General features: G+C 41.4%; 1 protein-coding gene across 13 annotated transcripts in view; it reads right to left on the bottom strand.

Annotated features, from left to right (window-relative positions):
- TIAM1 (TIAM Rac1 associated GEF 1) overlaps positions 1-14,874 on the bottom strand; it is a 474,570-nt gene that overhangs the window by 78,310 nt on the left and 381,386 nt on the right. For all 13 annotated transcript variants that reach the window (XM_072740856.1, XM_072740854.1, XM_072740857.1 and 10 more), the window contains 4 exons: positions 13,416-13,601; positions 7,992-8,138; positions 5,505-5,579; positions 2,543-2,713 (listed from right to left, as the gene is read on the bottom strand). In XM_072740856.1, coding sequence (XP_072596957.1) covers positions 2,543-2,713; positions 5,505-5,579; positions 7,992-8,138; positions 13,416-13,601 — 579 coding nt within the window. The remainder of the gene's footprint in view (positions 1-2,542; positions 2,714-5,504; positions 5,580-7,991; positions 8,139-13,415; positions 13,602-14,874) is intronic.

Genomic DNA, 14,874 nt, shown 5'->3' with positions numbered 1-14,874 from the left:
AAAGAGATTGATTATTAAATATTAGAAAAAGCATCCATCACCAACGTTGAGAATGACAATAAAGAAATAAGAGACAGACATTCTGACAATCACCTTTTTTTTTTTCAGTCCCTCCTCTGAGAGCAAAAAACACTCACCATTAATTAGATCATTAATAACATGTGGCACTGTTTCCCCATTATCTCTTCCCCTCTTAAGAATAAAACTGGCTCCACTAATTACAATAAAGTGTTTTCCAAAGAAGAAGCCAGCTTTAGAAGGCACCTGGCTCTTAGCACACTATATAATTTATCCTACATGGGTGCTTTCCCAGAGACCATCAATTTCTTAAAGTGCACACAAAAGTTTTCCATTTTTAAACTCGTGACACTTATTAAGCTTGTTCCACACCATACTGTTTTTGTCTTTATTTCTACATTTGGGGAAAAAGAGCTGAGGATCCAAAGAAAATTGGGAAGGATGGCCTTCGGTTGTTAGAGAAAGGGATGAATGCCCTCAAAATGCCATCAAAAGCCTTTCGAGTGACAGAAATAAACACTTTCTAGGGTTTACAGATCCGACTTGCTCTCTATCTAAAGATGGTCTCTAGTCGCTGTGACAATATTCCTCATTCCTTTAGTTTCTATCAAGGCCAAAGCTTGAAAAGTACCTAAAATTGGGCCCATCACTATTTTTTCCCACTCACTGTTCAATTTTCAACCAATCAATGGTCAATGGAAAACTGTGACCTACCCTTCAATCCCTAATTCTGTCTGAGGCTGATGCATACAGGAGGCACTAAAGCAATGCCATCCCCCGGAAGGACCCCTCAGAGTTTGGCTTATGAAAACAAAACAAAAACAAAACAAAAACAAAAACCCGACAGAGTCCTACTTTTGACACCTACAGCTGCAGTTCTGAGAATAATTCCCATAGCTCTGCAGAATATTAATGGGTCTCTAAAGAATCGTGCTAATCTATAAATAAAAGAATGCAGAAATCCTCAATAGACCAATTTTGTTAAGTAATTAAAATGAAAAATGTGAACAGAAACACCATTATCTTCAAAAAGCTGGAATTCACGTACGTGAAAGATTCAAAGCATGAAACAGAGTATCATTATTTTTAACACCTATGTGGGGGCTGGTTTTAGCTTTGTCCTGAAACAAATGGCCCTTCTCCATTTCTTCCACATCAGGCTTATTTGAGCCAGACTGTTTCATTTCTCCCACTCATAGAAAAGAGCCATATTTTTTTTCTTTACAAAGGCCCTAGTGATTGTTTTCTTTAACAAATTCAAAAATTGCTGATTGTAGAATTAAACAGAGACAGCACTAAGGTGCTTGTTCTGGTCGTGAAAGTTAGGCAGTGTTTAGAAACCATTGTGTTGAGTGAGGAGGTCCTAAAAATGTCATTATACCCATCCAATTTCTTCTAGGGCAAAATTATACCAGAAAGGTTTCCACTTGCCCTTTAGTGGCCCTGGGGAAAACCATCACACTGTCTAAAGAATATATTCTAGATTCTTCTGACCCTTCTGACCCTTCCTGATGACTGACCTGGTACAGGAGGAAACACCCAGGCTCAGAGCAGCCAGGTAGTTGTGGGCCCCGTCTCTCCCTAGCAATTGCCTATGATGTCTCCAGGCCAGGAGCTGTGACTCTCTGAGCCTCACCTTCTCCATCTGTATAATGGGGTGGGGTGAGGGTGGGGCATCAGTGTTTTCTCAGGTTTAACTGGACTACTAAATAAAACTATCAGTGCTATCAATTGTGTGAAAGTAAAAACAGGCACATGAGAAAAGCTCTTTCTTTTCCTCTTTTGCTTCCCTTTCTCAAGGGACTTCATCCGGCTGCCTCTCAGGGGCAAAAAATATAAAACCATGTTGACCTTGAAAAAGATTTGGAAGTTTCTCAGCTTAAACTGGAAGAAGAGAGAGTGAGCTCAGGCATTTGTCACACGCACACAAAAGAGGCTAATGATGTGTTTTATAGGAAAGGGAGTTTCCCATCACAGAGGTCACACATATTTATTTCAGTTTCTCCCTACCCAGATGGCCGTGGTGTGTCCATTGCTGTCAAAGAGCAGGTAACACACAGTACACATAACCATTAAATACATGCGTGTGTGTGTGTGTGTGTAGAAAACGGAAGGGAAGGCAAAGACCAGAATGTCTGCATTATTACTTCTAGACCTTGTAAGGGTACGTATCATCTGCTTTGTTCTTTACTTAAATTTTCTAAAAATTTTTGCAATGAATAAGCAATACATTTATTATAAACCTATGAAATATATATTTTCAAAGAAGCCACTGAAAAAGAATCCCTGTCCTCCCAAGGCCAAAGAATTCTCTGCCACTTATTATGCATATGATCACAAAGGAATCCAAAGCTGCTCTGGGAGAAAAATGGAGGTATACTTGGAATGCTTTCCTCTCTCGCACTTTCTCAATTTCCACGTGTGCCATGGAAGGTGCCTCCAGCCCCCACTGCTCTTCTCAAGGAAACGACCCCAAGTACTTTCATACCGTGCAGATCAGAAATAACCCCAAGTACTTTCATACCTTGCAGATCAGCTCCAGGGTGTCCCGGGCAGTGTCGCCTGGCCGGACGACTGTCAGGGCTGGCTGATTATTTGGCAGACAGAACCAGGACGGAGTGAAATACTCATGGACCCAAATGTCGCAATCAGGATTGTGCTGGTGGACGCTGGGCAAGACCATTTCTTTTTCCCTCTACGGTAAGAAATAAAGTTAGGCGGGCAACAATAGTCAGGCTTTGCCATCTTAGATTCCTTGGATTGTACATGGGGATTAATTCTTTCCGTGAAAATGGCCCAGAGCAGAAGTGGTGGCACTGGTTAAGGAGAGAGGAGAATGTTCAGAGACAGGAAGAAACCACTGGGGAAAGAGCTTTAATGGGGAGGAGAGATTTCTTAGATACAAAGCAGACCGTATACCTGGTCCACGGCATCCATAGGTGGGCACTGTGTGAGCGGGTACCAAAATTTGGAAGACAGAAAGAAACGGGTCATCCATTCAGCTCAGCATTCTTGCTAGGATTTCTTCCACAAACCCATCTTAAGTTAGATAGAGTAGGGCATTCCTACAGCAAGAATGTCTACTGGGTGAGTTATAGGTTTCAAAAGCAACAATGAGGCCTCAAGGAAACTTCTAAAGAAAAGACGCTCTAGCACTACATATTTACGGGTAGCATCATTTTTGTGCTTGCATTTGACATCCAGGACAGCTCCAGGAGGGAGACAGTACCGTTCCTCAGCTGAGGTTAGGAGACCCTCAAGGCATGGGCTTTGTGGCCTTCTAAGGCTGTTGCCATACTCCACCCTCTCCACTACTCTACCTGAGGGCCAGAGAGCAGCATCAAGTTTGTAAGGAAATGGGAGAAGACATGTCCTACATACACATTCAGCAGCTGGATTGATCTAAGCAAGCTAAGCTAAAGCACCCAGTAGCAATGAAACAGGAGCCCAATCTCTTTGAAGGAAGCAAACAAAGAATGATGTTAGATTTCAGCAATGAAGCAAGAATACTGATGGGCAAGTTGTACTAAGACAAGACTTGATTAGTGGTTCATAACCAGGCCACTGATCATTAAATACATATCTATAGGTTACCAACAACAAGGCTCGTATTCACAAATTACAAGAAGAAACAAATTTCCAAACAGAGGTTGAGAGGTAGCCATGTAACAACTTCCATTCATAAAAAGAATGGATCCCAGCATGGGTGAAATATTTTTGTAAAGGGAATAAGCTAAATTCAGTCGACAAGACAGTTTCAGCTCTGGCTTTGAAGGATATAACCTTTGCAGATAAATTGAACCCCTAGGAAGGAATCGGCAAAGAGCAGTCAACTTGGCTGAATCCCATTAACTAAAACTGGAATCTTCCTACTGCTCCCATGCACGACATTTTTTTCTTCTTTTTAGGATTTTTTTTTTTTTTTTTTTTTGTATATGTGCTGCCAAAGTGAGCACTTTAGGATTTTTATTTATTTGACAGAGTGCAAGCACAGGGGAGGGGCAGAGGGAGAAGGAAAAGCAGACTCCCCACTGAGCAAGGAGCCACATGGGGCTCGATCCCAGAACCCTCCCAGGACCCAGGGATCATGACTCAAGTGGAAGGCAGTCGCTTAACCAACTGAGCCACCCAGGCGCCCTCCTCATGTACCATGTTAAACAAGTGTCCCTTAGCACTGGATCAACCCAGGTTTTGCATTGAACCAGCTCTTTGAGACCAAGGCATTCTAGCCAGCCAAGAAGTGGAATAAGGAATGATCTCGGAGAAACAGAAAAACAAAAGGGACACAAAAATCCAAAGGAAAAAACAAATGCAGGTTCCAGGATCTGTGTGCCTGGAGAAGATATCCTAACATTAAAAGTGAACTAATAATAGCATGCAAGATGAGTTACCTCACTTCAGAAATGGCTTCATTAACATCAGAAACTATGCTTGGATGGCACATAGATACAGTGATTTAATTACACCAGATCTCATCAGAGAGATAGAGTTTTTCAAAGAGAGGGCAGGGCAGTGGATGGGTATTTCCAAGGACAGCTGCCTTGGCACCCACGATGACATAATCCAGGAGTAGTCTGAGTATGAAAGTGAGAAAAGGCCTGTCCCTGGCCACCCTTTTCTCTTCCCTATCTAGTGGCCAGAACTCCCCATCACACCCTGGTTTCAGAGGCTGGACTCCCATCTAGAATGCGGGGCTGTGTTACTGCTGACCCTCCATCGCCTGGTTGCATGGCAACCAAGAGCTGAACTCCCTGTCATATTGATTCCGAGTCCGAGAACCAGAGGATCATTCCAAGGTCACATTATCAACATCAGAACCCCCTGAACAAAGAGGTTGCTGGTATCACTACATGAGGGTCTTTAAAACTAGGGATGTCCATTTATTTAGAGGCTGAAAAAAAGTGGCTCAGGGAGAAAAAAAAAAAATCAATATTCTTTATGGGCTTTCAATCAGAGCAGTTTGACAACCCCTTTTAAATCCAAGCACAAGGTTGGAACAAGTCTGTGAATCTTTAATTGAATACTTGTCTTCAGGAGGCAAATGCATTTTTTTTTTTTTAAAGAATATACTATCGGAACAGTTCTTTGAAATTAAAGGGAACAAAACAGCATGTGTGGGCAGAGAGGGAGGGTAATAAGAATTCACCTCTTGGGGATGAAAATTGGATATAAAAGGAATTGGCAATGGCATAAAATACTCAGCTCCCCAGAACCCAAATTTCGTCTTAAATTCTACATGGAAAATCACACATCCAAAGGATAAGTGCTGAAAATGTTATGTCAGCAGGAGCATGTTCTTACTGCTACCAAGTCTTAAACAGAAAATGCTTTTCCATCTTTTACTGACCTGTTACATAACTTTGAAGATCTGAGCATTTCGGTATCTTAACGGAGGCCACATAATTTTAGGAACCCAAGAAACCATTGAATTGTGTGATGTCGATACATTTGTGGTACTTTTAGAAAAGGAATGTGTTTATTTTTACCTTGCCATCTGGAACAGTGTCATCAAATATTCCCTCTAAAGATTTCTTTACAGCATCGGATCCCTCACCGAACACCTGCACATACAAAAAGTATCATCTTAAGAAGGACCTTGGGCAGGAGGGCAAACAAAGTATGGGAGGGAGATGGAAAAAGAATATGGCTCTTAGAAAACATTCCAGAAGTTTCCAGATACTCCTATCTCAGATCTGTAAATAGGGAACACAATTCATGGTAGTAGACCATGAAAAACACATTCCTCTAACTGGATCACTTCCCTTATCTTTGACAACTGAAATAAATAAATAAATAAATAAATAAATAAATAAATAAATAAATAAATGAATAAACAAACAAACAAGCAAGCAAATTAAGTAAGTAAGTAAGTAAGTAAGCTGGCTTTTAGATCTGGATAATTCATTTAGATGTAAAGACAACAGCTTACAAAAGCAATGAACTAGGTTTGTTCACACTGAAGTGTTTCTGCAATTCCCTCATATACATGATCAAATATTTATCAGTAATTAATTTTTCATACTCTGTTGGGTAGAACTTGAGAACATACATTTATAGTACTCTCTACAACACCACAGAAAAGGTGTTTTTTTTTTTAATTTAAAAAACAGAAGTTCGTTTCTTGAAATTAAATGAATTCTGCGAAGTAGTCAAAATCTAAACATGTAGACAGGAGAACTGCTATATAAATTGGCTTTAAACCAATCACGTACTGTCAGCATAAGACACATGATGAAGAAAAAGCCTTTCTCCAGATGCAAATGAGATCAAAAGAAACATACAATTTTTATCCATTTCAAAGTACAGAATTAACAAGTAAATTACTGTTGGTATGCTTATGGCTAAGCAGTTATTTTTTTTTTTAAAAACCCTTGCTTTAAGAGAGAATAATAAGAATTGTTTATAAGATATTGCACAGTTCAAACATTCCCTTGGACTCAGTTACCTCAAGCATCCAGTTCAACAACAATAAGACTATAACATAACCTGATGCCGATAAAGCAGAACCACATGAATCAAGGCGCTGGATGGAAAGTAACTTCAAGCCAAGTTGCCAACTGCAAAGTCCTGGCATATATTTTAGTGATGGTCTGAGTCATTTGTCATCACAGGAGGATTCACACAAAACACCACCACCACCTCCCAAAAGGAGTGGGGGGGGGGGTATCTGGACTGTGAATGTCCTCGTTTCTTGGCAAGAGCCTCCATGTCTCTTGTATGATTTTTTTTTTTAATGAAATAATGACTTTCCTCAAAACTGTTTGTTGTTTAGATTTATACAGAAGCAAAACCCCTGGTAGCCATCTTAATGTTCCACCTTCTCCAAGGACCATGGAATAAACCATGTGATTGCTCAATCCCAGCGCACTTATTATTGCTCATCTAGTTTCCTGCAAATTCCATCAAGGATGTAGGTAACCCACATTTAAATAGTGAGCATGATGTCAGTTAAGAACACAGGACATCAGTTTTCAGGATTAATGTCTCCTTTAAATTCCAGTTCTTAAACTAATGGCTGGAATTGTGAGAACTAATAATGAGGGATCTTTTTTATCAAGTTGGTCAACTGGCTTCAGTAAGGGCACAGAGTGAAGAGGTCAGATTGGCAATCCTAGCCACAACTGCTAAGATGCCCAATGCCTCACTTTGCAGCCACCATGATCTATGACTCCAATATTCTCCTTCTCCTGAAAAGACCAATACCTATGTTCCTTCAGTCCCTAAAACCTGTATGAGTACTCCTGGAGCCACTTGCTTTCACAAAGCCATAGGAGGAGGATAGATAATGACAATGGAGAGAGGTTTCTAGAAGCGATTCCAGCAGGATGGCAGGCTATTCTAGAAGGGGTAAAAGCAACAAGGCCACATCATATGGTGACCAGAGGCGAACCCCCTACTACTCTTGGTGGTGCCATTAACAATGTTAACTGGAACAGAGATCCTCTTCAGGCCCCAGCATCGGGGTAGAAGGGCGTCATGGCAGTGGTCAGGGCACTCAGATTCCTGGTTTCTCATACTGGAAGGCAGAGGAATGGCCCATTTAATGTCAATCTCAAAAAGTAAAGGGCAAAGCAACAATCCAATTTCTCTGGAGGCTGCCTTTGATCCGGTGCCAGAAGCAGCTTCAAGAACTCTGTGCTCAGGTGCCCACTTGGCTTCATCAACAAGCCCCACTTTTTCCCTGAAGACTCAGGATGAATTGTGCACTTTCAGTAGGTCTATAATTAACCAGGGTTTGGAAAGCATGCAGGTGGGAGACTGGAGCATGGTGTTAGACTAATAGCAGAGCTCAAAGTTAGGAGTTTACATGATCTATTAAAAGCATCTAGTACAACCAACTTCTTTGTGTCAACTCGCTGATTTGAAATAACACCCGGTATCAATAAAGGAACACACACATGCTCACACATCCCTACAGTGACCTGGCCAGGGAAGCGATCTGTGCTTGCTCTTTCATCCTCCCTGGAACCTACCTGATTGATGCTGGGGCGTCCCTGCTTCTTTTTGGAGGTAGTGTCCAGACCCCAAAGAGAAGAAAACCTGCTCCTTCGCTTGCTTGCAGATCTGGACATGGCCTGAGTACGACGTCTCACTCCAGTTTCACCAGTACGTGCAGCCACCTAAGGACAGCAAGTCACAACAGCAATAAAAGATATGCATCAGGACCACTCACCTGTTCCTCAGAGTCCCCACTAAGTCATGCCTCCAGGGAGCATCTCTCTACGTGCTAGATGGGATGCTGCCCCATTCATGAACTCATTAATAAAGCCAATTAGATCTTCAAATTAACATAAATTTTTTAAAAAGCCAACACTCAACCCACTGCCAAAGCATTTAATCTATGGCTCATATACATGGGTACTCTGAGGGCCCTTTGTGGATTTAAAATATAATCGAAAGGCTGGCAAACTCATTCTAGAAAAATGATGCCTGAGTGTTGGCCAAAAACAGTGAAAACAATACATGTTGGTTCCTGTGATTCCCCGTGAAAAATCTAAATTTACCAATTCTTCCACTAATTTTCTCAGGATTACACAATTTCCTTCTTAGGGAAGTGACAGTGGTCTTCCAATATCATTCTCCCTCTACCTCAGTCAGAGCAACACCCATGTAGCTGGGCACATGGCTTCCCAAAGTTGACTTATTTTCCTTTGTGGCAGGACATGGGCTTGTGGCTAAGTTCTGGTCAAAGGGAGATAAGCAGAAGGGCTATCTGCAATCTCTAGGCATCATCCTCAAGAGGGGGAGGATTTCCACTATCCTTCACTTCCCTCCTTCTCGACCAAGGAGAAGCTAACTCGTCTAGGACATTCAGATAGAACTCTTTCCAAGGATGGCAGGACAATTAGATGGAAGGGAGCTGGGTCTGTGAAAATGGTGAAGCCACCTTAGTAATCTTAGATGTCCTGTTTAGGTAAAGGTGGGGGGGAGGGCGGAGGGGGGTTCTGTTTTGTGAAAAGAAGAAAGAAAGAAAGAGAGAAAGAAAGGAAAGAAAGAAAGAAAGAAAGAAAGAAAGAAAGAAAGAAAGAAAGAAAGAAAAGAAAGAAAAGAAAAAAGAAAAGAAAGAAAAGAAAAGAAAGAAAAGAAAAAAGAAAAGAAAGAAAGAAAAGAAAAGAAAAGAAAAGAAAAGAAAAGAAAAGAAAAGAAAAGAAAAGAAAAGAAGGAAGGAGAAAGGAATGGAAAGGAAAGGAAGAAAGAAAAAGAAAAGCTAAACTCTGTTGAGGTTTTCACAAGATGCCAAAAACCCAAATATTTCTGAGCGCATCATCCCACATTTCAATCTGCCTCCGGGATAACGGCTCAAGTCAAGGCTGCATTTCAGTGAGTCCTTCCCAGGCAACATTCATGCTTGAAGTGTTATCCTATAGGTTATAAGTAAAGTCCCAGGAACTTAAGGGAACTTTTGCCAGGAGGTCTCACTAGGCCACCCACAGGCTCTCCTTTCAAATAAGGGAGTGCCAGGAGGTATAGCAAGTCAGACTTGAAATGAAACCTCTCCACCCATTCTTTGTTGCTAGAGATGAGTTTTGGAACTACTTGTCATAGATTCCCACTCGGGCCACTCCCAGGGTGATGGCTGCCAACTGGCAGCAGTTAAGGTGGTGAAAACACCTTTGGGTAACATCGGCAGGGGGGTCCCCCTGCCATCAGCACGGTGGTTAGAAGGCACACCTCTCTGGGGTTTGCAACACTGACAGGGTAAGTACCCCTGAAGCTCTATGAGTAGACTAAAAACAGGAATCCAAACAGCTTCCCTTACCAGGGGGAAGGTTTTGGTCCCAAACGAAAACAGGAAGATGAGGAAGAAGTCTTCTATTTTCCCAGCTTGGTGGCAAATAAGAAAATCCAGATCCGGGCATATAGAAATGCCTTATCCAAGACCTCATTCCAGAAAGAGCTCTAATCTAGGATTATGCTCAAGGCATTGAGGGCAACAAAAATCAGAAACCAAAAGGCCTCTCTCTGCCTATGTCTCTACCTCTCTCTCTCTCTCTGTGTCTCTCATGAATAAATAAAATCTTTAAAGAAAAAAAAAAAAACAGACACCTGGGTGGTCAGCAGTTGAGCGCCTGCCTTTGGCCCAGGGCTTGATCTTAGAGACCCAGGATCAAGTCCCACATCAGGCCCCCTGGATGGAGCCCACTTCTCTCTCTGCCTGTATCTCTGCTTCTCTCTCTCCGTGTGTCATGAATAAATAAATAAAATCTTAAAAAAAAAAAAAAAAAAAGAATAGGTGCTGACGAGCGTATACGCCCATGTGACTATTTCCATACTGGTTAAGCTTATCGCCACAAAATGAGGCTAAGAACCACTAAATAAATGGTGTTAAAGTTAAAAATCTAGAGGGAAAAAGAATGCCCATTTGGTCTCGTATTTATAGATTTACTTATAAATAGGTAAAACCACCTGTAGATACATATCCACATACACACAAGCAGCCAAATGTAAATATATGGTGATTGTACCCTACCCTGCTTATATATACATATACATATAAATATATATGTGTGTGTGTGTGTGTACTAATACTTTGTTTACTTCTTTTGTAGTACACATCAATACCCAGACTTACCATGTCTATTTAATTGCTTTTTATTATGCATCTCCTCGTACAAGAATATAATCTCCAACAGGAAAAGAACTCTGGGTTGTTTGCTGCTCTAACCCTGATCACAAGGAGAACTGGACGGATGCCAGGCCTCACATTTATTTGGTGACTGAATGAATAAAATAAATCAAACAACATCAGAGAGCAAAAGCAGCGATCCTACATAATGTGGTTACGACAGTAACTCTTGATTGTCCCAGAAGAGAAACTTCTACAACCATAAATATTCTCAGTTACCCGCTGACCAGTTGGCTTAGTCTGTTTAACAAATGGGCACTTCACTGAGGGTTCTCACAGCAACTATTCGAAACTGTCGGGGGCCTTGTAAATGGCTAAAGGAAATGCGACCCCCAACACAATAATAACTCAAAATAAGCAAAGGGATTTAGGGAAGAAGAAAAAAAAAAAAGCTGGCAAAGGAACTAGGAGACAAGAGCTCAAGAGTTTCTCAATGATCTTTGCCCAGACAATGCCTCCCTTTGTGGCCGGAACCTGATTACTCTATCATTCTGCTCATCTGTGCAAACAACAACGATGATAACCTTCTTTCAAAGAGTACAGCGGGAACCCTTCAGTTAATTACTGCAAATCACTGAGCATTATGGGAAGCCCTCCCAGTGAATGGGACTTAAATTGTAGCCCAAATCTCCCCGCCCCCAGCCCGCCTGCCCTCACACCTCCTCCTCCCATGCCCCCAACTTAAAAGAAGAAGAAGAAAAAAAAAGTCTGGACAAAGGCTAAATTGAAGCCTGTTTCAATTGCAAGGGAAAAAAAAAATCCCTGGGGTCAAATGACAAGGAGAGGAGGAAAAAATAAGTATCCAATAAATCAGACTGGAAAATTCCCTGCCTGGGATCTCCTGCAGAGACTGGAGCAACCAACAGGAGCAGATACCTTCCCAGCTTGCCTAATTTTGTTCTGTCTGAAGTGACACCCCTCATGGAAAAGAGAAGTTTGCAAGGACACAGAGACATGCGGACACCCGAAGTCACACTGCAGAGGCAGCAGGGTGTGGAGGAGAGGGGGCCACCAAAGGAAAAGAGAGCTACACTTAAGGAATTAAATATTCTTTAAAATCACTGACCAAAAAGCCTAAGTTACTAACCCTCCCATGGCCATCTTCAGCGGGCCAGATTTTAACTGCCTGCCCATCAAAAAAAAAACAAAAACAAAACAAAAAAAACAAAAACAAAAACAAAAAAGGTACAGAAATCAAGGAAATTAGGAAATTAGGCAGTCTGAAGATAAATTATGGGAGGGTAACAATACAGTGACTAACTTGTTCCAGAGAAATTAGCTCCAATGGCTTTAAAGAAAAACAAGGCAAAGAAGTTCTAGGTAGACAGCAAAATTATTTCCTCCAAAAATCTATCGAGCCCAGTAAAAAGAAAAAGGAATTTGGATGCTTGGGTTTAAAATTAATAGTGAATCTGCATCACTGGCATCAGGAGCACCCTTCACACAAATGCCACCTCGATCCATGACATTCTTGCAATGCAAGAATTATTATCCCAATAATTTTTTTTTTTTTTCAGAAGAGGCAAACTGGGATTTGGTCAACTGGTGTCTAGGTCTCAGAGAAACAGTCCTAGACTCTCAAACTGAGAACCATTTTCAAGCCTTATTCATCACAGTGCATTGACCCATCACTAAAAAAAAAGGGGGGGGGGTACTTAATAGCTATATGGAGAGGTGGTAGCCAGGGAGACCAAGAAAGATCAAGAGCTGAGCTGTAATTAGCAGAACAAATCAGGATGCCAGTTTTAATAACTCCAGAAATTGGTTTAAGACTTCTTTAAAAATGTAAATCTACCCCTAATTATCTGAATGATGACGCTAATCTATTTATAAAGAATACAAACGCCTTTGACTGAATTACAGCTCTGAATTCAATTGAAGGGTACAGCTGACATGGCAAGCCAAGAGCAGCACAGCTAAGGTTTTCCAAAGCAGTTTCTGGAACCTGAGCCTTCACATTTAATTCCGCAGCAAATGTGCTAAGGTGCAGTACATTTTAAGTGGGTGTTGACTTGGATGGGCTGAAACCATGTTACTCGCACAGCAATTTTTGAGAAGAAAGGAGCCAAAAGTACATAAAGCTGTTCGCAATTTAGCAAGTACATAAAATTACAGATTGCAAACACACAACACGACGATACAATCTGCCGCTCCGGAGGTCAGATGAAAATTCTCTTTCCCAAGCAAATGTGTATGCTGGGCTGGAAACTCATGGAAGATCTTTACCTTCCTCGAATTCATCAGAGATTCAGGACTATACATAACTGATTTCTAGAATTATAATGTTTAAAAATAAAGTGAAAAGGAAGATCTCCAACGAGATCTATGTTCAATATATGGTGTACACGTTTTTGCATGTGTGCACGTGAGAGAGAGGGAGAAAGAGAGAGACAATGCATTTATGTATGAGAGAGCTCTCCACTAACATCTCTACGAGGTTAATATATAAAAAAAGCTGCATTTGGATTAAAACCAGGACAGTGCCGAAAGATGACATGAGTTATCAACAAATACTACATGCAGAGATCTCTTAAGATGATACCTTTCGTATTTTCTTTGCACAATAATTTAGGGCCCATCGGGAGAAGCTTAAGTCATAAATTTCAGGACAGATTCAAATGAAGATCTGTACCCACTTCAGAGGGAGGACATGTCAGAAACCCACACATAGCAGAAAACTAGAAAAACACTTCAGAGACTCCTGTTGAGTCCTGCTCAGGATTAATAGTCAAGATAAATACTTCTTAAACACACCTCAGCTTCTACTCACCAGGGCATGAAAGGATGACACAGAAAAGATCCCAAGACGGCCCATTGCCACTTTCGTTGGTCGGCTTGCGAAAGCAAGTAGCCTTTTGGGGTTTGGCAGTTCCCCACCTTGGAGGCTGGCTAAGTAACAGCGGTAACGAAATAGGTCCATTTGGAACTGTTCAAGATTCTGCTCCCAAACAAAAATCTACAATGGTGAAAAGGTGAGTAAAAGGGAAAACAAATGTCAACAACTTCATCCCACACAAACATTACAAATCTGTTCTCAAGATACTGATTAGAATCCTAAGGGATAACAATAGGTACCCTAAGTTTCTTAGGGCACAGAAGCTTAAGTCTGTTTTCGTAGCTTACGCGTTACTTCACAAAGATCTACAGTCACAAATTCAGTCTGGCAAACAGAAAGTATATGTTAGTTGCTTTGGGTCCTCCTGATACAGATGTCATGTTCGTGGGCATTTCAGTCCATCAGCTCCAAGTTCTGGGGCAGAAACCCAAGGAAGTAAAATATGTAGGATTTCTACCACTGGAGGACTCTAGGACTTACCAGGAGAGGACTTTCCATAGAAAGACAAAGACAAAAAGAAAAGTGAGGCGAATTAAAGATCACAGGCAAAGAGACCAGGAGCTTTTGGGAAGAGGTGGGAGGCAGACAGTACAGAGTGGGAAAAAGAAAACACCAGAAGGTGAAGACTGAGGCTCTGGAATAGAATTCCAACCACAGATTATATCCAAGATATGTCCTTGTTTTTCAAAGCTGCAAAGTAATACCTACTTCCTAAGACTGAAGTGATACTTAAATGAGATCATGCAAGAAGTAAGATGTGGTACAGGGCCTGGTATTCCGTGAAGGCTCAGCGATGTTAATGATGATATGGACAGCGACTATCAGCTCACACCTACCTTTTGCTTTCACTTAAAATGTAGTGTTGGTGTATGCATGTTTCTAGCACTATTCGCAATGGCCAAAAAGTGGAAATGGCCCAAATGTTCATCAATGGACAAATGGATCATCATACCATGGTGTGTTCATTCAATGGAATAATGGCCATAAGGGAGAGTGAAGTACTGATACACACCACAATGTGGATCAATCCCAAAACATGACGCAAAGGGAAAGAATTCAGACATAAAAGGTCATACATTACGTAATTGCACTTACATAAAACATCCAAAATTGGTGAATCCATCGAGGCCGAATGCCAGGATTGGAAGGGAGCAATTTAACAGGTACGGGGTCTCCCTTTGGGGTGGAGGATGATGTTTGGGAACTGGACAGGGAACTCGTTGCTCAATATTATGAGTTCACGCAATGCTGCTGAACTGCAGGCTTTGCAACGGTTCATTTTATGCTACGTGAATTTCGCCTCCGTGACAATAAACACAGTGTCAGGGAACAGAAGGCAAGAACCATGGGAAACCACATGCTGGCCCAAGCCATCAACTGTTGAATGATTTAA

The sequence above is a fragment of the Vulpes vulpes genome, chromosome 15 (genome assembly GCF_048418805.1).
Source record: "Vulpes vulpes isolate BD-2025 chromosome 15, VulVul3, whole genome shotgun sequence".
Classification (NCBI taxonomy): Eukaryota; Metazoa; Chordata; class Mammalia; order Carnivora; family Canidae; genus Vulpes; species Vulpes vulpes.
The sequence above is the reverse complement of the archived record's forward strand: the minus strand, read 5'-3'. Positions and strand labels throughout refer to the sequence as shown.